The 20,507-nt window shown below is 42.2% G+C and overlaps 1 protein-coding gene across 4 annotated transcripts in view; it reads right to left on the bottom strand.

Annotated features, from left to right (window-relative positions):
* LOC124124528 overlaps window positions 1-20,507 on the bottom strand; it is an 86,558-nt gene that overhangs the window by 51,322 nt on the left and 14,729 nt on the right. For all 4 annotated transcript variants that reach the window (XM_046487712.2, XM_048381179.1, XM_048381180.1 and 1 more), the window contains exons 3-6: window positions 17,288-17,667; window positions 12,425-12,525; window positions 10,118-10,263; window positions 3,247-3,851 (exon numbers count right to left, since the gene is read on the bottom strand). In XM_046487712.2, coding sequence (XP_046343668.2) covers window positions 3,247-3,851; window positions 10,118-10,263; window positions 12,425-12,525; window positions 17,288-17,369 — 934 coding nt within the window. In that variant the 5' untranslated portion in view covers window positions 17,370-17,667. The remainder of the gene's footprint in view (window positions 1-3,246; window positions 3,852-10,117; window positions 10,264-12,424; window positions 12,526-17,287; window positions 17,668-20,507) is intronic.

The raw sequence follows: 20,507 nt of genomic DNA, 5'->3' as shown, positions 1-20,507 counted from the left end.
GTTTCAAACAATATGGCTTGGACCCGGCATGGTACTATTCCAGTCCCGGACTATCGTGGGATGCATTGTTGAAGAAGACCGGCGTAGAACTAAAACTACTAACAGATTACGATATGCACTTGTTTATTGAGAAAGGATTAAGAGGTGGTATATCGATGGCAGCTAAAAGGTATTCTAAGGCTAATAATAAATTAGTGGAAGGATACGATCCGAGTAAACCCGACACGCATATATTATATCTCAACTCTAACAATTTGTACGGATGGGCTATGAGTCAACCTTTACCCACGGGTGGTTTTGAATGGGTCGATGATATCAATGTGAATAATATCAATGTTATTAATATTCATAATAATGATGTGAATAAAGGGTACATACTAGAAGTTGACTTGGAATATCCAAGTTCGTTACATAAAGACCATAACAGTTATCCGCTAGCTCCCGAAAGATTAATGGTTAATAAAGATTGGATGTCGGAATATCAACGCTCCTTGATGGGTAATAGTAGGTTAGCTAACGTAGAAAAACTCGTACCAAATTTGATGGATAAAACAAAATATATAGTTCACTACAGAAATCTCCAGTTGTATCTATCGTTAGGTATGAAACTTAAGAAAATACACAGAGTTCTAAAGTTCGATCAAAGCCCTTGGATGGAGCCCTATATAAGGTTGAACACAGATTTAAGAAAGATAGCTACCAGCGATTTTGAAAAGAATCTGTATATCATGAATAACTCGGTATTTGGTAAAACTATGGAGAATCTAAGGAAGCGTGTTGATGTTAAATTAGTCAGATCTAATGAGGAAGAAAGACTCAGGAAACTTATAGCCAGTCCGGCTTTTAACAGAAGCAAGATATTCGATAACGACTTAGCCGCGTTGCATATGCAGAAGAGTAATATAAAATTCAACAGACCGGTGTACGTCGGTATGAGTATTCTCGACTTGTCAAAACATTTAATGTATGACTTTTATTACAACGAACTTAAGAAGCAATACGGCGATAGATGCGAGGTGTTATATACCGACACAGATTCTTTGTTGATGGAAATACAAACCGAGGATGTGTATAAAGATATGGCAGAAGAAATAGATATGTACGACACGAGCGATTACCCTAAAGATAATCCACTGCACAGCGTAGTAAATAAAAAGGTGTTAGGTAAGATGAAGGATGAATGTGCTGGGACCCCTATAGCGGAGTATGTGGGATTAAGACCTAAGATGTATTCTATAAAGAAGTCCGATAATGGAGAGATAAGAAAAGCTAAGGGTGTTAAGAAGTATGTTGTAAAAAAGCATATCAAACACGAACAGTATAAAGAATCATTATTCAACGGTAGAACTTTCAAACACAAGATGAACTCTTTAAGAAGTTACAATCATAGGATATATGGATTAAGAATGAACAAGACATCATTATCCCCCTTAGATACAAAGAGATGGATTGATAATGATGGTGTAACTACCTATGCTTATGGTTATGGTGGTAATACCGTACCGTCGGGAACTATGAACAACTCTTCTCGTACAAATGCCCTACCCGGTCCATCTTGAAGATAATAAAGAATAGGCTCTCCTTCTTTCGTAACCAATCGACTAATGTTATACGTCTTAAGAGACCATATGGGATCGGTTGCGCGACGTAGGCCTCCTTCGAGTTCACCGGGCTGGTATAAATATCTTACGCTTACTCTATCCGGAAGTTTTCGTTCTTTGCCTCTCCTCGGTGCTGAAGATTCGGAAGTCACGGATTTCATTTTAATAGCATAGGATGGTTTCTTCCCTATTAATCTCGTTACTTCATTATTCAGCGCTGATACAACGGCTGATAATCGTATCACCCATTCGGTTGATCTCAATCGCTCGGATTTCATTTCGATCCCATACTGATAGCCAAACAAACGTTCCGCTAATGTCCGGTTAAATCTTTCGACGATAGCTTGACTTGGGTGGGCCTCTCTTTCACCACGGACGATTTCGACATCGTTCTTTGTTAACAGTTTAGTTACCGATCCCATAAACTCGCGACCGGGATCTACTTGAAATAGCTTAGGCCATTTTAGCGGTCCGCGTTTATATATGCGACTTAGTGCATTAGCTACCTCTGTTGATTCTTTCGAGGTTAATGGCTCAGCCTCTTTGTATCGACTAGCCACATCCACTACCGTTAAAGCGTATTTATACGTTTTGCGTTTTACCTTATCGTGGGGAAGAAACAAGAGGTCAGACCGATGAACTTCATTCGTTGTAAAAATATCAAACTTCTTCCTCGGTATATAACGCGGTGCCGGTAAATATATCTGCCACATCACTTGTTTCTTTAACCAATCCTTAGCCACATCTTTAGATACCTTAGCCGCGGTGGCTAATTTTTTTATTGCTCCTACACCTTTCCAATATCCTCGTGGGCTATAGTAAATTTTATCCATTATTAATTAATATTGATGTTTCTTTTAAAACGACTTTCGTTGAATCGCATCATCATTTTTATACTAATAGAAGCATTGATTGGCCCCAGGTATTGGTGAGCTAGACCAAATTTAACTTAATCTCATGACTATCATTGAATCGCATAATCATTTTGGCATAAAAAATGCCACCTGTAGTAGCAGTATAGGTATATGAACCCGGCTCCAGTGGAAGTGGACCAGAACCCCCATTACCTATACTACTCGTTAAGAAAAGTAGTCAGATGTACACACAGCGACAAAACGAAACAAGGTAACAATTCAAATATATTTCGGCCAAATCAAACTATTTTAATTTGTGGAGAAGGTTTCAAGCCGCAGAGGTCTACAAGCACAGATATGGCTACAGATCCCGCTTGGCTAGGCCTTGTGCCCTCGCAAAATTGTTTCGAAAGTTATATCTCCAAAGTTGCCAAAACTTATAAAATGCCTTAGTTATGTCACAGTTAGACACGGATTTTCAGTATATTAGACTGTTCTTTTGATAATGATAGCAATTATCCCTGTAGTTTATCCAGATTCCCGATGGTTAATTCTGACTCGATCGCCGAATGACGAGGGCAACGCCATGTTTGTTTATAAACAGTGAAAGTAGTCCCTACTTGACCTTTGATATTTGCATCTCTATCCCCATATGACCCCAACGGATATCGGTTTTATCCGTTGGCTTTATCCTCCCGAGAAACCTACACATTATATGATAAAGATAGATATCACACACTGAGACTACAGGTTTCATAAAGGAATTAAACATCCTGATTGCTATTGCTCACCCAAACTCTGTATGGTAGTGATGCGGAGTGTGCTGTCCATGCCAATCACTTCCCTCAGTGAGAGATAGGCAATAGCGTACTCCTCAATCCTGTTGTAGAAACAGTGTGGGTCAGCATTCATGTTGTTGCTGCATGCCTGGTTATACACAAACTTGCTGACTGTTTTCTTCAGATCGAAGATATCCTTATACATCAGATTAACAAACAGTTTCTTCTTATCTTCAGAATACTGCTCAACTATCTTGTCACCATAGTCAAGCACAAATGCATCTTTAAAGTCTTTCCATGGTACCTCTGTTCTTCCTTCAAAATGCCTGTCCCAGAAATCATAGCTGAGACCAGATCTGGCCAGTGATGCTTGTTGATTGGCAGGGTTATCTGTCACATCCTCCTCCCCCAGATCCTCCGTGGCAAAGTCCAAGCCATGGGTAAAGTTGATGTTGATCTTCATCCCATGTGTAGTCACTAAGTCCTGGGTGGTTGCAGCCTCTCTCTCATGATGGAGGAGAATGTTGTTGATGCAGTCTATCAACTTGGGTACATTTTCTCTATACAGTGTGTCCTTGAAGACAAAAACCCAGTTGATTTTCGCTAACATTAAACGCCTGGAATGAAAAGGAAACAAAACGTAACTAGCCATGATGAATCATATTAGGACCAGTTGTGGTTATGACACTGAAAACAGATGTAAGAGTGAGTGAGTGAGTGAGTGAGTGAGTGAGTGAGTGAGTGAGTGAGTGAATTGGGTTTAACGCCGCTTTTAACAGTATTCCAGTTATATCATGGCGTGTCAGCTTAATGTGGGAGGAAAGCCCGAAGTGATGCAGGTCTCAGACGTTTACCACTTCGGTGAAACCCACGAGCACCGGTATGGTGCTGACAAACCTAGAAACATAATCAGGGCGAACCAGGATTCGAACCCACAATCAAAGATTTTTGGCATGCCCAAGGGACGCAACTCTGCACAGCGAATTGTGGCGCCTTAGATGACTGTGCCACCTGTGCCCCCAACAGATGTAAGACTCTATGGTCCCATCTGTTTGCAGTACTGCCAACACAGGTCACAAGTTAAAACAATGTTTTGCATGCCAAACTGCCACATATCTCAACATTTTTGAAAGTACAAAAGTGACTTCTTGCAATATCACCACCACTGCTGATTTGTTGAATATCAGACCTGACTTAGGTGGAGCCAAGTACAGTTCCAACTTCATCTTCCTTTAAGTCTCATAGAGATACAAAAACTGTAAAATGATGGACAGGGGAACATGAGAGAGATGGCTAACAGAAAACCACTTCCTGATATAGGATTCCTACTATTCCAATCCAGTGACAAAAGTAAAGTTTCATTAAATATGAAAGTTCCAGGGGATGGCCAGGTAGAACATGGGGGATTAACCGTCTGTATATTCAGATACTAGGGTGTAAACCCTCATCCTGATGATATATAGCTTGGATATAAATTGCCATGAAGCAGATGGGATATATGCTGTCATCATATAAACAGATGGGATATAATAATTCATGGATAAAGTTCATTTATATCACACCATTTGCATACTGTCTTAGCATCACAACAGTTTATACCCTATCTGTTTATATCCCATGTTTATTCCCATCAGTTTTTATCCAATCTGTTCATAACCAATCTGCTTGTATCCCATCTGTTTAAACCCCATCAGTTTATATCCCATCTGTTTAAATCTCATCTGTTTATATCCCATCTGTTCATACCCCATCTGTTTATATCCCATCTGTTTAAATTTGGGTGACTATTGGTCCGGAAATCACTATTGCGATAACTATTGCTATTGAAAGAAACTATTGAGATAACTATTGATATTGCAACCAACTATTGCAATAAATATCGATAGTTTTCAGATGGATTTAGAGTTAATTTAAACCTTGGAACTGAAGTTTCCTTTGAATGTGATAACCATAACAACAAATAAAAAGTAAAGTTTTAGATATGACTGATTTGTTTTTTCTTTACCCTGTTAGTAAATTATTTAAGAAAAAGAAACTTCCACATTACTACCACTCATGATCAAAAGAAAAACAAATTTGAACAGCATTGCATGTATTTTATTGATATGGTAAATGCAATCGAAGCTATCAATATTCTTTACTGAAATCGATACTATTGATCGTAAACTGGTTTAACAATCGATTTAATGACTTCAAGTGCTTACCAATATCGATATTTTGATTTATCGTGACACCCCTAGTTTAAATCCCATCTCCTTATACCCCAGATGTTTATAACACATCTCTATATACCCCATATGTTATACCCCATCTGTTCATATCCCCTCTCTTTATATCCCATCTCTTTTTCCCCATATGTTGATATCACATCTCTATATACCCCATCTGTTTACATCTATACCACAACAAATGAACCTTATCTGAATATGCCCCATTTGTAGATCACATCAGTTTATATTCCTCTCTTTACATAAATATCACAACAGTTCTACTAAAATCTAGATATAATTTATATTTGTATACTTATCCTGCATTACTCCTTAATGCATTTACTGCTTGTTTTTGACAGAGAAAGAGCTGTGAGAGGTCTTGCTGAAGAGAAGTTGTTCCAACTGGTTGTAGGGCTAAGTCTGTCACCTTCTGACGTAATATATATTAATGCGCACATTCCAGGAAAACTTTTGTGAGAGATGGGAAGAGATTTTTCGAGCACAGAATTGAAGAATGACATTATTTGATTAAGAGTTTATCACACTTATGTGTTTGGGGATGGTTAATATCCTGATTTTTTCACTTATCCTGCATTACTCCTTAATACATTCACTACTTGTTCTTGACATAGAAAGGGCCGTGAGAGGTCTTGCTGAAGAAGAAGTTGTTCCAACTGGTTGAGTGGCTAACCCTATCACACATCTACCACCTGACCACGGAAGAGGTGACATCACTGATCAGCACATTACTGGTAAAAACAGATCATCTGAAGACATCATGGGGTGGCAGCTCTGCAACAGGTTGGGCCTCTTTAGAGTAATGCGGGATAAGTGTACAAATATAGAAAATATCTAGATTTTACAAGATTTTTTAATTTATCCTGCATTACTCCTTAATGCATCTATATCTGACAGTACGGAGGAGGGCATACCATCAGATGTGATTTTCCAAAACTCTCCTTAGTCTCCACTAATCAGCAACAGTGATGTCCGGCATCGAGTGGCCATTCCTGTTGGCAGGGAAGGAGAGAGTCAGGTATGTGACGTCCAGGTATCATTGCAGTAAAAGAAATTAAACAGAGTTAAAGTCTAGTTCTGACATACCGAGCCAGTGCTTGCAGCATGTCACCTTCTTGTCTAGGGTGTCACACACCGGAGAGGTCGACAGGTCGGTTCCCGACATGTGGAAGCGTCAGTGGCGTCTAGGGACGGTGACCTGCGGGGTAACCAACAAAAGGCCAAAGTTATGGACGCCTTCCACTTGTTCAAAGGTGACATCTCTTAGGTAGTGGCCAGCGAAGACGTTGTCTGAACGCCAGAAATAGCCTTCCATAATGGCAAAGATTGAGCAGTTGCGTAACAGCGTGACGGTGATGGCTTTTGTTACCCTTGCCGAGTAACCTTTGGCACTTAGGGCTCTTTGTAGATTGACCAGGCGTGAAGGTGTAACCTGTCCGGAGCCATGTGGGGCTGTCTGCTGTGAGGGTGGATCAGCAGGTTTGGCCAGTCTGGAAGTTCGAGGGGATTGGTGGATGATGTTCCTCCACGAACCAGCTTCTCACCGGCCACCAAGGCGCTAGCAAAGTCAGAGCAAGGCTCTGGGTTCATCTATCTTCTGAAGGACACAGGGAAGAAGCACTGGCGGTGAAAGAGGGCATGCTTTTATTCCTTATCAGGGTACGCTGAAGGCGTCGACTGCCTAGGCTTGTGGGTCGGGCACCGGAGACAGGAAGGTGAGAGTCAACATCAACGAGGGAGCCGTCATAAGTAGGGATGGTAAGGAACCCTCTGAGGAGTCAGAACAACAGTCTCTATGGGGTCGGACTGCAAAGAGGCTAAGGAACCAACATCTGTACCTGGACGACATATTCTCACTATGTCTCGAGGCAGGAGAGGCAGAGCTGTGAGATGTGAAGGAGCAGATACTCTGCATCAGATGCAGCCAAGCAGGGTCCATGTATGGCGTCTAAAGCGGCTGGAGAGCGGTGGTAGGCTTGGTTGAGTCGGACATTTTCTTGCTGAGACGTCAGTTCCATGCCTGCTATGTCTGCCTTTTGCAAGACACTTGTCGGTATTTGGAGAAAGGTGTAGGGGAGAGTGGCAGACAAACCTTACACTTTGTAGACTGGGAGAAGATGGTGGTGTAATCAGACACAATAGGTGAGGGTCCCACCACGACTTATTTCCATGACACTTGCTACTACAATATGGCATGTATCTGCAATGATAGCAGAGTGTAATCAAAATGCTTTCCCACCGGATTACGTATGCTATAATCATTTATCCCAGCCATGTGGGTTTATGAAGAACAAGTTTACGCAAACATCGCAAAAAGAAACAACAGTTTAATAACGATAATATTGCTAGGGTACGACAATGAATTGAAGTACCATACAATATAGAGAATACAGAAGGCATGACACAAAAATACGTGACCACGTGGTGAATTCAAAATGGCTAGTTGGAACAACAATACAACTGATATTTATCATGGTAAACACCACCACCAGGTGAAAAATATTAATGCTATGGCATAAATCATATGAAAGATATGAAGTCACACACCATAAGCACCAATATAAGATAGCTACGTGATAAATCGCAAAGAACAATGAAAAACGAAGCATGGTTTATTTCACGTCAAACATTGTTCTATCATGACGTCATTTCTGGTGATACGAACATGCGCTTGCATGTAAATGTAAATTGTACAACGTTATTTTTTAAGAGGGAAGTGTCAAATGAGTTGTTCCGTAGCTGGACAACATAGATAAACGCAATGTCCGAACTATCATTTCCAAAACTGAGAGAGATATGACCGTCAGTATTGGGAGAAAAGGTACAGATAATCGATGTGAAAATTGTGAGAATATGCAGAAAAGATCAAACCCTGTTAATAAAATGGACTTGTCCAACATTGCGGCGGTCAGATTCTATTCTGGGAGTCATCATTATTTAAATACAGGCAAATATTTTTAAAGTGTGTACTTTTTACTAACATTCTTAAAGAGGCTGTACATAATGTTGATATCTCATATAAGAAATAAACGACTCATGGTCGTTGTGTATTGTACTATAAACCAGCCCCACTCATCGTTTATTTGTTAAATAGCAATCACAAAGAAACTATACTGTTGAAAACACTTAAAGGATTTTGTGGATTAGAGCTGTGACCCCAAACTGGTGACTGTTCTCTATGGGTGACAGCAGCAATGTGCTGATCAGTGACATCACCCCTTCTGTGGTAGGGAGCTGTGTGATTAGCCACTCAACTACAGTCAAGTCTCGTTAATCCGACATCGTTGGTTGCACATGATTGTGTCAGATTAACGAGTATGTCGGATTAACGAAATTAATTCATTTGTGATCGAAAATCGGACGTCTTCACGATAGATAATAACCGTGTGTAACTTGTAATAAAATCATTAAAAACGAAATATTAATATTGTTATGTTGTTTATTCATTCATTCCTTAATTTATATTTAATGACAGTGCAAAAATAATAATAATTTTCCCATTTCTCTGTCAAAAACAAGCAGTAAATGCATTAAGGAGTAATGCAGGATAAGTATTCAAATATATATTATATCTAGATTTTAGTAGAACTGTTGTGATATATATGTAAAGAGAGGGGATATAAACTGATGTGATCTACAGATGGGACATATTCAGATAAGGTTCATCTGATGTGGTATAGATGTAAAGAGAGGGGATATAAACAGATGGGGTATAACAGATGGGATTTTTAGAGATGTGATATAAACATATGGGGAAAAGGAGATGGGATATAAAGAAAGGGGATATAAAGAGATGGGGTATGAACAGATGGGACTTAAACAGATGGGATATAAAGAGATGGGATATAAACAGATAGGATATAAACAGATGGAATTTACACAAATGGGACTTAAACAGATGGGTTATAAACAGATGGGTTATGAACTGATGGGATAAAAACAGATGGGAATAAACATGGGATATAAACAGATGAGATTTAAACAGATGGGATATAAACTGATGGGGTTTAAACAGATGGGATACAAGCAGATTGGTTATGAACTGATTGGATAAAAACTGATGGGAATAAACATGGGATATAAACAGATAGGGTATAAACTGTTGTGATGCTAAGACAGTATGCAAAATGGTGTGATATAAATGAACTTAATCCATGAATTATTATATCCCATCTGTTTATATGATGACAGCATATATCCCATCTGCTTCATGGCAATTTATATCCAAGCTATATATCATCAGGATGAGGGTTTACACCCTAGTATCTGAATATACAGACAGTTAATCCCCCATGTTCTACCTGGCCATCCCCTGGAACTTTCATATTTAATGAAACTTTACTTTTGTCACTGGATTGGAATAGTAGGAATCCTATATCAGGAAGTGGTTTTCTGTTAGCCATCTCTCTCATGTTCCCCTGTCCATCATTTTACAGTTTTTGAAGTATCTCTATGAAGATGAAGATGGAACTGTTAAAAGTTAAAAATCAACCTCAACTGTACATGTAACATGTGTACATCACAACAGTATATATCCCTTCTATACAGCTATATCACTATGAGGAAAAATACAGCTTCTCACTCAATGCATACTATGATTAATGTTTGCAATGTGTATGCATCTGTCTGCTCCCATGTTGTAATGCTATACTCACGTTCCACCACTGAGAATGGGAGCCAGGTCCCGGTATGTGCTGAGCCCAACTGGGAACACAGCAGAGTCAGAAATGTAGGCCAGGGCAAGTTCATCATTCAGCTGCTTGTCAGATGCAGAATCCTTTGACAATATTGGCAGGAATGCCTGTCATCAAAAAGGGGAATGTCTCGAATGGAGGAAAGAGCACAGGCATTACTGCCGACATAAGCATGTTTAGTGACATAAAATAAAGGGGTTATCACTTACCTGGCATAACTGCAGGAAGCACTGTGATACAAGCATTTGTATGTTACACATAGAAACAAAATAATTACTTGACACATTCAGTATCAGTGTGAGAGTTCTGTTCACTAATCATATTTGCACAAAACCAACAACATCCAAAATTACAAAGTGACAGAAGCTACATGCCAAAGGTATTAACATTAAACTGAGTGAACGCTGCAGGTCTACTTACACAAAATCAAGTTTGTCATGCAGGCTCTATTCAATAAACAGTAACATGACTGAATTTATTCCCAAGTGTCCATCAAAAGAACTAAGTAAATGGAAGTGAATAGTGGGACACTGAGCTGCGCTATAAACAGGTAGCTGAAACTTCTTCTGCCTGGAGACACATTGTACCACTATACAGGTAGCTGAAGCTTCTTCTGCCTGGAGACACATTGTACCACTATACAGGTAGCTGAAGCTTCTTCTGCCTGGAGACACATTGTACCACTATACAGGTAGCTGAAGCTTCTTCTGCCTGGAGACACATTGTACCACTATACAGGTAGCTGAAGCTTCTTCTGCCTGGAGACGCATTGTACCATTATACTGGAAGAGAAACACCATCTGCCTGGAGACGCATTGTACCACTGTACTGGTAGAGAAACACCATCTGCCTGGAGACACATTGTACCACTATACAGGTAGCTGAAGCTTCTTCTGCCTGCAGACACATTGTACCACTATACAGGTAGCTGAAGCTTCTTCTGCCTGGAGACACATTGTACCACTATACAGGTAGCTGAAACTTCTTCTGCCTGGAGACACATTGTACCACTTTACAGGTAGCTGAAGCTTCTTCTGCCTGCAGACACATTGTACCACTATACAGGTAGCTGAAGCTTCTTCTGCCTGGAGACACATTGTACCACTATACAGGTAGCTGAAGCTTCTTCTGCCTGGAGACACATTGTACCACTATACAGGTAGCTGAAGCTTCTTCTGCCTGGAGACACATTGTACCACTATACAGGTAGCTGAAGCTTCTTCTGCCTGGAGACACATTGTACCATTATACAGGTAGCTGAAGCTTCTTCTGCCTGGAGACACATTGTACCATTATACAGGTAGCTGAAGCTTCTTCTGCCTGGAGACACATTGTACCATTATACAGGTAGCTGAAGCTTCTTCTGCCTGGAGACACATTGTACCACTATACAGGTAGCTGAAGCTTCTTCTGCCTGGAGACACATTGTACCATTATACTGGAAGAGAAACACCATCTGCCTGGAGACACATTGTACCACTGTACTGGTAGAGAAACACCATCTGCCTGGAGACACATTGTACCACTATACAGGTAGCTGAAGCTTCTTCTGCCTGGAGACACATTGTACCACTATACAGGTAGCTGAAGCTTCTTCTGCCTGGAGACGCATTGTACCATTATACTGGAAGAGAAACACCATCTGCCTGGAGACACATTGTACCACTGTACTGGTAGAGAAACACCATCTGCCTGGAGACACATTGTACCATTATACAGGTAGCTGAAGCTTCTTCTGCCTGGAGACACATTGTACCATTATACTGGAAGAGAAACACCATCTGCCTGGAGACACATTGTACCACTGTACTGGTAGAGAAACACCATCTGCCTGGAGACACATTGTACCACTGTACTGGTAGAGAAACACCATCTGCCTGGAGACACATTGTACCACTATACAGGTAGCTGAAGCTTCTTCTGCCTGCAGACACATTGTACCACTATACTGGTAGAGAAACACCATCTGCCTGGAGACACATTGTACCACTATACGTGTAGAGAAACACCACCTGCCTGGAGACACATTGTACCACTATACAGGTAGAGAAACACCACCTGCCTGGAGACACATTGTACCACTATACGTGTAGAGAAACACCACCTGCCTGGAGACACCTTGTACCACTATACTGGTAGAGAAACACTACCTGCCTGGAGATGTCCATTTAATGGCAATTAGAGGGTCATTAAATAGAGCTGCTATGGCTGCCATACTTAAAGTTGTATCTGAAATCCCCAAAATAATTTTAAATGCTCAATGGTCACCTTGCATCCCAGAATTGCCTGACTCTTGAGCTGTCCCACCTGGTGATGTGGGAGTGAGGGGCTGGCATACCACACAGACAACTTGGCTTCACGCAAAGCATCTGCAAACAAAGCTCTCTCTCTCCATATATATACCTTTATACTTTTGTTACATTTTCCCTTTTGCTACACATCCCAATTGTTACTCTTATTTGCCACACTTCACTATTTATTACACTTCCCATTTGTTACACTTCCTGTTTGTTACACTTCCCATTTGTTACACTTCCTGTTTGTTACACTTCCCATTTGTTACACTTCCTGTTTGTTACACTTCCCATTTGTTACACTTCTCCATTGTTAAACTTTACCATTTGTTACACTTATTTGTTACACTGACCATTTGTTACACTTCCCATTTCTTACATTTCCAGTTTGTTACACTTCTCATCTGTTACACTTCCCATTTGTTACACTTCTCCATTGTTAAACTACACCAGTTGTTACACATATTTATTACACTTCCCATTTATAACACTTCCCATGTGCTACACATCACCAATTGTTACACTCCCCATTTGTTACACTTACAATTTGCTACACTTTCCATTTATTACACTTATCTATTACATTTCCCATTTGTTACACTTATTTGTTACATTTCCCCTTTGTTACACTTCCCATTTGTTACACTTATTTGTTACACTTCCCATTTGTTACACTTATTTGTTACACTTCTCATTTGTTACACTTCTCCATTTCCTACACTTATTTGTAACACCGACCTTTGTTACACTTCTCCATTGTCAAACTTCACCATTTGTTACACATATTTGTTACACTGACCATATATTACACTTATCTATTACACTTTCCATTTTTAACACTTCCCATTTGCTACACTTCCAATTTGTTACACATTTGTTACACTGACCATTTGTTACACTTCTCCATTGTCAAACTTCACCATTTGTTACACATATTTGTTACACTGACCATATATTACACTTATCTATTACACTTTCCATTTATTACACTTCCCATTTGCTACACTTCCAATTTGTTACACATTTGTTACACTGACCATTTGTTACACTTCTCCATTGTCAAACTTCACCATTTGTTACACATATTTGTTACACTGACCATATATTACACTAATCTATTACACTTTCCATTTATTACACTTCCCATTTGCTACACTTCCCATTTGTTACACTTATTTGTTACACTTCCCATTTGTTACACTTCCAATTTGTTACACTTATTTGTTACACTTCCCATTTATTACACTTCCAATTTGTTACACTTATTTGTGACACTTCCCATTTGTTACACTTCCCATTTGCTACACTTTCCATTTATTACACTTATTTGTTACACTTCCAATTTGTTACACTTACTTGTGACACTTCCCATTTGTTCCACTTTCCATTTATTACACTTCCCATTTGTTACACTTATTTGTGACACTTCCCATTTGTTACACTTTCCATTTATTACACTTATTTGTTACACTTCCCATTTGTTACACTTACTTGTGACACTTCCCATTTGTTCCACTTTCCATTTATTACACTTCCCATTTGTTACACTTTTTTGTGACACTTCCCATTTGTTATACTTCCCATTTATTACACTTTCCATTTATTACACTTCCCATTTGTTACACTTATTTGTGACACTTCCCATTTGTGACACTTCCCATTTGTTACACTTCTCCATTGTTAAACTACACCATTTGTTACACTTATCTATTACACTGACCATTTATTACATTTCCCATTTTCTACACTTCACCATTTGTTACACTTTCCATTTGTCACCTGTCCCATTTGTAACACTGACATTTCACTTTCTACCTTTACAACAACACATTGTGAGAATAATCAAAGAATACTACCTCTATAACATCATTGCCAAAGTTTGGCTGCAATCCCACTGAAGTAAACTTTCATATTCTCAACATAAGTCCTCTGCACTGTCAACTATACAACAATCCGTCGTTTCTGCAATAGCACCCAACAGCCCACAGCGCTCTTGTGCATAAAGGCTGAAAAAAACTCACTTCTTTCCAAACAACGGTCAACCAGAGAAAGATGATTGGTGAGATCGGAGGGAATACTTCTGATGTAATAGCGCTAGTATTCCTTGAATTATTAACAAGAGGCCCATAGGGCCTGTATCACTCACCTGGATATTTACGCATGGTGGATGGATGGATGGGTAAAGGGGTGGATGGCAAATCTGACAGCATGAACGTGTACTTCTCTAGATACAAATGTAGCATAAAGATCTGAACTGTTTCCATGGTATGATCCAGGATCTAAGGCAAGGCTGGACCCCAGGGCAAATCCTATTGGCATAAATCTTTTACTCTCTTCCAAACAAACAAATGTATACAATGTATCTGTATATTATAGGGTGGGGATAATATTGGTTTGAATGTTATGGTCAAGGTTCTAACTCATTTGGTAGTGCCAGACAGATGAACAGAAGGCCAGTGTATTCCTCTCATTATACTCAGCAATTGTACATATGGTTATACAGTGGGGATCTTAAATGTGTCCGGGGGGTGTTCAGCCCCTCCATTTGTACAATTATGAATTCCCATCACCTGAGAGTACTTCCAACCAAATATGGTTGTTGTCCATCTCTTAGTTCCAGAGAAAAAGTCGTTTTAAGCAATATTGCCAAATTACCCTTTTTAGCCCCCCCACCTCAGTCCCGGCCATTGCCAGAATATACCAGAATATACCAGAGGAAAGGAGGATTCTGCCTCCAGTACACTCAATGTATAGTTGACAGCAATACCTATAAACCTGTGATTCCATCATATAAATGTGCTTCAAAACCCCACGAGTTGACATCCAAGAACTACCCTTATATTCCCGATATTCCTTTTAATGATTATCCCTGTAGTCTCTTGGATATCATAATGTTTCATTTTATTGTCACTTCCGGCCTTTACAACCAGTTTTGACATCATTTCCGCCTTATGATATCATTTCCATTGCTTATGACGTTATTTATGACCTCACTTCCAGTCTCATTTCCCTTCTGATTGTGATGTCACTTCCAGTCATTCAGTTAACACTCTAACTGTATAGATACATTATACTTTCAAGATACACTCAGTAGCTGAAGAAAAGGTGAACACCTTCTGATTGCTGCTAGTGAAAATCCTTGCCTTGTCTGATAATTGCCCTGTGCTGTAACGATAGTGCCTAGAGAGTAGATCTCTGAAGATCAGGCTGTATGTCAGTGGCTTGCATCTTTTGCGAGATGACTTCCAGGCGGTGAGAATTCGGCTGGGAAGATTTTTGTTAAAGAGGTCTGACCTGTATTGAAACCACAGCCTGCTGGGCCAGATCAGGGGCAATCAGAATGGTGGTACAGTCCGTGAATTCTGTTTTTAATCACCTTGTCTAGGAGAGACCATTGAGGGAGTGCGTAAGCGAAGAGATCTGTTCAATCCATCGATAGAGTGTTGATCTGTAATGCCCTTGGTCTGGTAATGGGTGTAATTTGGGAGCCCTGGATTCAGGGAAGTCACAAACAGATCCAGATGTGTAAATAGTCACTGGGGCCTAAGTCTCAGCTGTACAGTTAAATCACCTACCCTACAGCCCAAAGTTAGCCCCCAATGAGTATTTCCTGTTCCGGCAAATGAAATCTGCCCTTCATGGAAGACTCTTCCAGGATGACCAGGACATAAAGGCTGCCACAGAGGCGTGGTTAGAGGCCCAATACGCGGATTTCTATTAAAGTGGTATTAAAAGCTTGAAGGACAAATGGAATAAGTGTATTGAGGTGAATGGAGATCATATTGAAAAATATAAAAGTGCAAAAGATATTCTGCGACTTGGTCTTATATTGAAGTTGCAAAACTTATTGAACGCCCCTCGTAAAATGACCACACATATGACATGCTGAATGAAGAGATGATGCCATCTTGAAGAGTCGCAAGAAACACCAATACTTACTAATACTCATGTATCATAAACAGCCAATAAGGCATTTTCATGCACAAGAGCGCTGTGGGCTGTTGGGTCCTATTGCAGGAACGACTGATTGTTGTACAGTTGACAGTTGAGAGGAATTATGTTGAAGATATGAAAGTTTAGTTTAGTGGGATTGCAGTGAAAATACAAGAATTTGGCAATGATGTAATAGAGGAAGAAGATTTGTAAGAATTTTGTATCTTTAAAGAAGACACTTGTAACAACAGCTGGTAATGTCACTTCCATGAGTACAATCATCAAAACAAACTTGTAAGGACTGCAGACATCATTGCCACCTGTAGAAAATCAATATTATGTTTCAAGTAATATACATAGTGAACAGTGTCGTGTAAAATGATGGCTTGACCAACAACAAATATGGCCTTTATGTTGTTGTCAATAGCTGCATCAATTGGAGCAAAATTCAACTGTGATTACGCTTAGGATCCTTATAGATTTACAAAACAGGTAGGGATTTCTTGTATTTAATCAATAGATACTGTCTATGTATTAATTGTAAGTTTTAGTTTCTGATGTAGCTTACAGATGACTGAACATGGACAGTCTCAGTTTTCTTCATTCAGCGTGATATTGACTAGAATTAGATGGTGCTTGCTACAAATGACTTTAAAATTTGTTTTCTCAATTATTTTACATTACTTGTGGATTAAAAACACAATACCTCTGTTGTATCATTATCAATCATTACAAAGTAGTTATTTTGTTTTTTGTTTAATATTGGTGAATGCTTGTCTACAGAAATTAAGTCATGAAAACGTGCAGATATCTGTAACATTTTTTGCAAAGGTCCTGGAAGATAGTTAATTATATTGGCTCCAACTTACTTCTTTTTTTACCCCAGATTGACACTCTAACTTACCAGCTAACTTCCTGACAAAATCTGTGTCACATGGACAGTATGCAATAACCACGTCTTCCAGTCTGGGTGTTGAGCTCGCCATCTCAAGTCTTGTGCAACACAAAAGTGGCTTACAATTCTTGTGTTAAGTATGCACTTTAGACACAGATCACAGTACAGAAGTTATGAACAAGTTTTAAGCGTTGATGTTGGGTATCTATGGATACAAAACGAGTCACTGTATGGTTTCTCAATGTGGAGTATCTATGGATACAGAACGTGTCACTGTATTTCGTGTTGAGGTTGGGTATCTGTGGAAGCAGCACCAGAATCACTTGGTTGAGAGCTTGGAGACTGTAATGCTATGTCACTGCGTTCACCAATGCTTGTTGGTTCAATTACTGAAACATAAAACAATGTTACAATATAAAATTCTTGATTTGATTATATTAAAAGACTGAAAGTATGCACATAAAACTGGGGATCAAAACCCTATTATTCTATACCAAGTGAATCTTTAATGTTACTAAGCAGAATTTGTTGTCACTACTTGTCTGTGGGCATGTGGATAATTTGGAGGTTAACAAATCTGCACTGAAGTGTTCAGAAGATCTATCCGACTTGATGTTAATATCTGTCATGTCTATTTCAATAATCTTATTCAAAATTTAATTCCATATTGTTAAACTAACTTTTGGAGAAATTGTGTGTCACTGGGAAGTGGGAAGGAGAGGGAGTGGGAAGTAGAGGGAGAGTGAGTAAGAAGGAGAGGGAGAGAGAGTGGCAAGGAGAGGGAGAGGGAAGGAGAAGGAGTGGGGAGGGGGGGAAAGGGAGCGGGAAGGAGAGGGAGAGGGAGTGGGAAGGAGGGAGAGGGACTGGGATTGAGAGGGAGAGAGAGTGGCAAGGAGAGGGAGAGGGAAGGAGAAGGAGTGGGGGGGAGAGGGAGCGGGAAGCGGAGAGGGAGAGGGAGTGGGAAGGAGGGAGAGGGACTGGGATTGAGAGGGAGAGAGAGTGGCAAGGAGAGGGAGAGGGAAGGAGAAAGAGTGTGGGGGAGAGGGAGCGGGAAGGAGAGGGAGAGGGAGAGGGAGTGGGAGTGGGAAGGAGAGGGAGAGGGAGAGGGAAGGAGAGGGAGTGGGAAGGAGAGGGAGAGGGAGTGGTAGTGGGAAGGAGAGGGAGAGGGAAGGAGAGGGAGAGAGAGTGGCAAGGGGAGGGAGAGGGAGCGGGAAGGAGAGGGAGAGGGAGTGGAAAGGAGAGGGAGCGGGAAGGAGAGGGAGAGGGAAGGAGAGGGAGAGGGAGTGGTAGTGGGAAGGAGAGGGAGAGGGAAGGAGAGGGAGAGAGAGTGGAAAGGAGAGGGAGCGGGAAGGAGAGGGAGAGGGAAGGAGAGGGAGAGAGAGTGGAAAGGAGAGGGAGCGGGAAGGAGAGGGAGAGGGAAGGAGAGGGAGAGAGAGTGGCAAGGGGAGGGAGCGGGAAGGAGAGGGAGAGGGAAGGAGAGGGAGAGGGAAGGAGAGGGAGAGAGAGTGGCAAGGGGAGGGAGCAGGAAGGAGAGGGAGAGGGAAGGAGAGGGAGAGAGAGTGGAAAGGAGAGGGAGCGGGAAGGAGAGGGAGAGGGAAGGAGAGGGAGAGAGAGTGGCAAGGGGAGGGAGCGGGAAGGAGAGGGAGAGGGAAGGAGAGGGAGAGGGAAGGAGAGGGAGAGAGAGTGGAAAGGAGAGGGAGAGGGAAGGAGAGGGAGAGAGAGTGGAAAGGAGAGGGAGCGGGAAGGAGAGGGAGAGGGAAGGAGAGGGAGAGGGAAGGAGAGGGAGAGAGAGTGGCAAGGGGAGGGAGAGGGAGTGGAAAGGAGAGGGAGTGGGAGGGAGAGAGAGTGGCAAGGGGAGGGAGAGAGAGTGGAAAGGAGAGGGAGAGGGAAGGAGAGGGAGAGGGAAGGAGAGGGAGAGGTAGTGGGAAGGAGAGGGAGAGATAGTGGGAAGGAGAAGGAGAGGGAGAGGGAGTGGGAGTGGGAAGGAAAGGGAGAGGGAGAGGGAAGGAGAGGGAGCAGGAAGGAGAGGGAGAGGGAGAGGGAAGGAGAGGGAGTGGGAAGGAGAGGGAGAGGGAGAGGGAAGGAGAGGGAGTGGGAAGGAGAGGGAGAGGGAGAGGGAAGGAGAGGGAGCGGGAAGGAGAGGGAGAGGGAGAGGGAAGGAGAGGGAGCGGGAAGGAATGGGAGGGGGAAGGAGAGGGAGTGGGAAGGAGAGGGAGAGGGAGAGGGAAGGAGAGGGAGTGGGAAGGAGAGGGAGAGGGAGAGGGAAGGAGAGGGAGTGGGAAGGAGAGGGAGAGGGAGTGGAAAGGAGAGGGAGAGATAGTGGGAAGGAGAAGGAGAGAGAGTGGAAAGGAGAGGGAGCGGGAAGGAGAGGGAGAGGGAAGGAGAGGGAGAGACAGTGGAAAGGAGAGGGAGCGGGAAGGAGAGGGAGAGGGAAGGAGAGGGAGAGGGAAGGAGAGGGAGAGGTAGTGGGAAGGAGAGGGAGAGATAGTGGGAAGGAGAAGGAGAGGGAGAGGGAGTGGGAGTGGGAAGGAAAGGGAGAGGGAGAGGGAAGGAGAGGGAGCAGGAAGGAGAGGGAGAGGGAGAGGGAAGGAGAGGGAGTGGGAAGGAGAGGGAGAGGGAGAGGGAAGGAGAGGGAGTGGGAAGGAGAGGGAGAGGGAGAGGGAAGGAGAGGGAGTGGGAAGGAGAGGGAGAGGGAGGGGCAAGGGGAGGGAGAGGGAGTGGCAAGGGGAGGGAGAGGGAGTGGAAAGGAGAGGGAGTGGGAAGGAGAGGGAGAGGGAGTGGAAAGGATAGGGAGTGGGAGGGAGAGGGAGAGGGAAGAAGAGGAAGAGGTAGTGGGAAGGAGAGGGAGAGATAGTGGGAAGGAGAAGGAGAGGGAGAGGGAGTGTGAGTGGGAAGGAAAGGGAGAGTGAGAGGGAAGGAGAGGGAGCAGGAAGGAGAGGGAGAGGGAGAGGGAAGGAGAGGGAGTGGGAAGGAGAGGGAGAGGGAGAGGGAAGGAGAGGGAGTGGGAAGGAGAGGGAGAGGGAGAGGGAAGGAGAGGGAGCGGGAAGGAGAGGGAGAGGGAGAGGGAAGGAGAGGGAGCGGGAAGGAATGGGAGGGGGAAGGAGAGGGAGTGGAAAGGAGAGGGAGAGGGAGTGGGAAGGAGAGGGAGAGGGAGAGGGAAGGAGAGGGAGCGGGAAGGAGAGGGAGTGGGAAGGAGAGGGAGTGGGAAGGAGAGGGAGTGGGAAGGAGA

The sequence above is a fragment of the Haliotis rufescens genome, unplaced genomic scaffold (assembly GCF_023055435.1).
Source record: "Haliotis rufescens isolate VD_foot unplaced genomic scaffold, xgHalRufe1.0.p SCAF_36, whole genome shotgun sequence".
Taxonomy (NCBI): Eukaryota; Metazoa; Mollusca; class Gastropoda; order Lepetellida; family Haliotidae; genus Haliotis; species Haliotis rufescens.
This window is presented reverse-complemented; position numbering and strand designations above follow the sequence as displayed.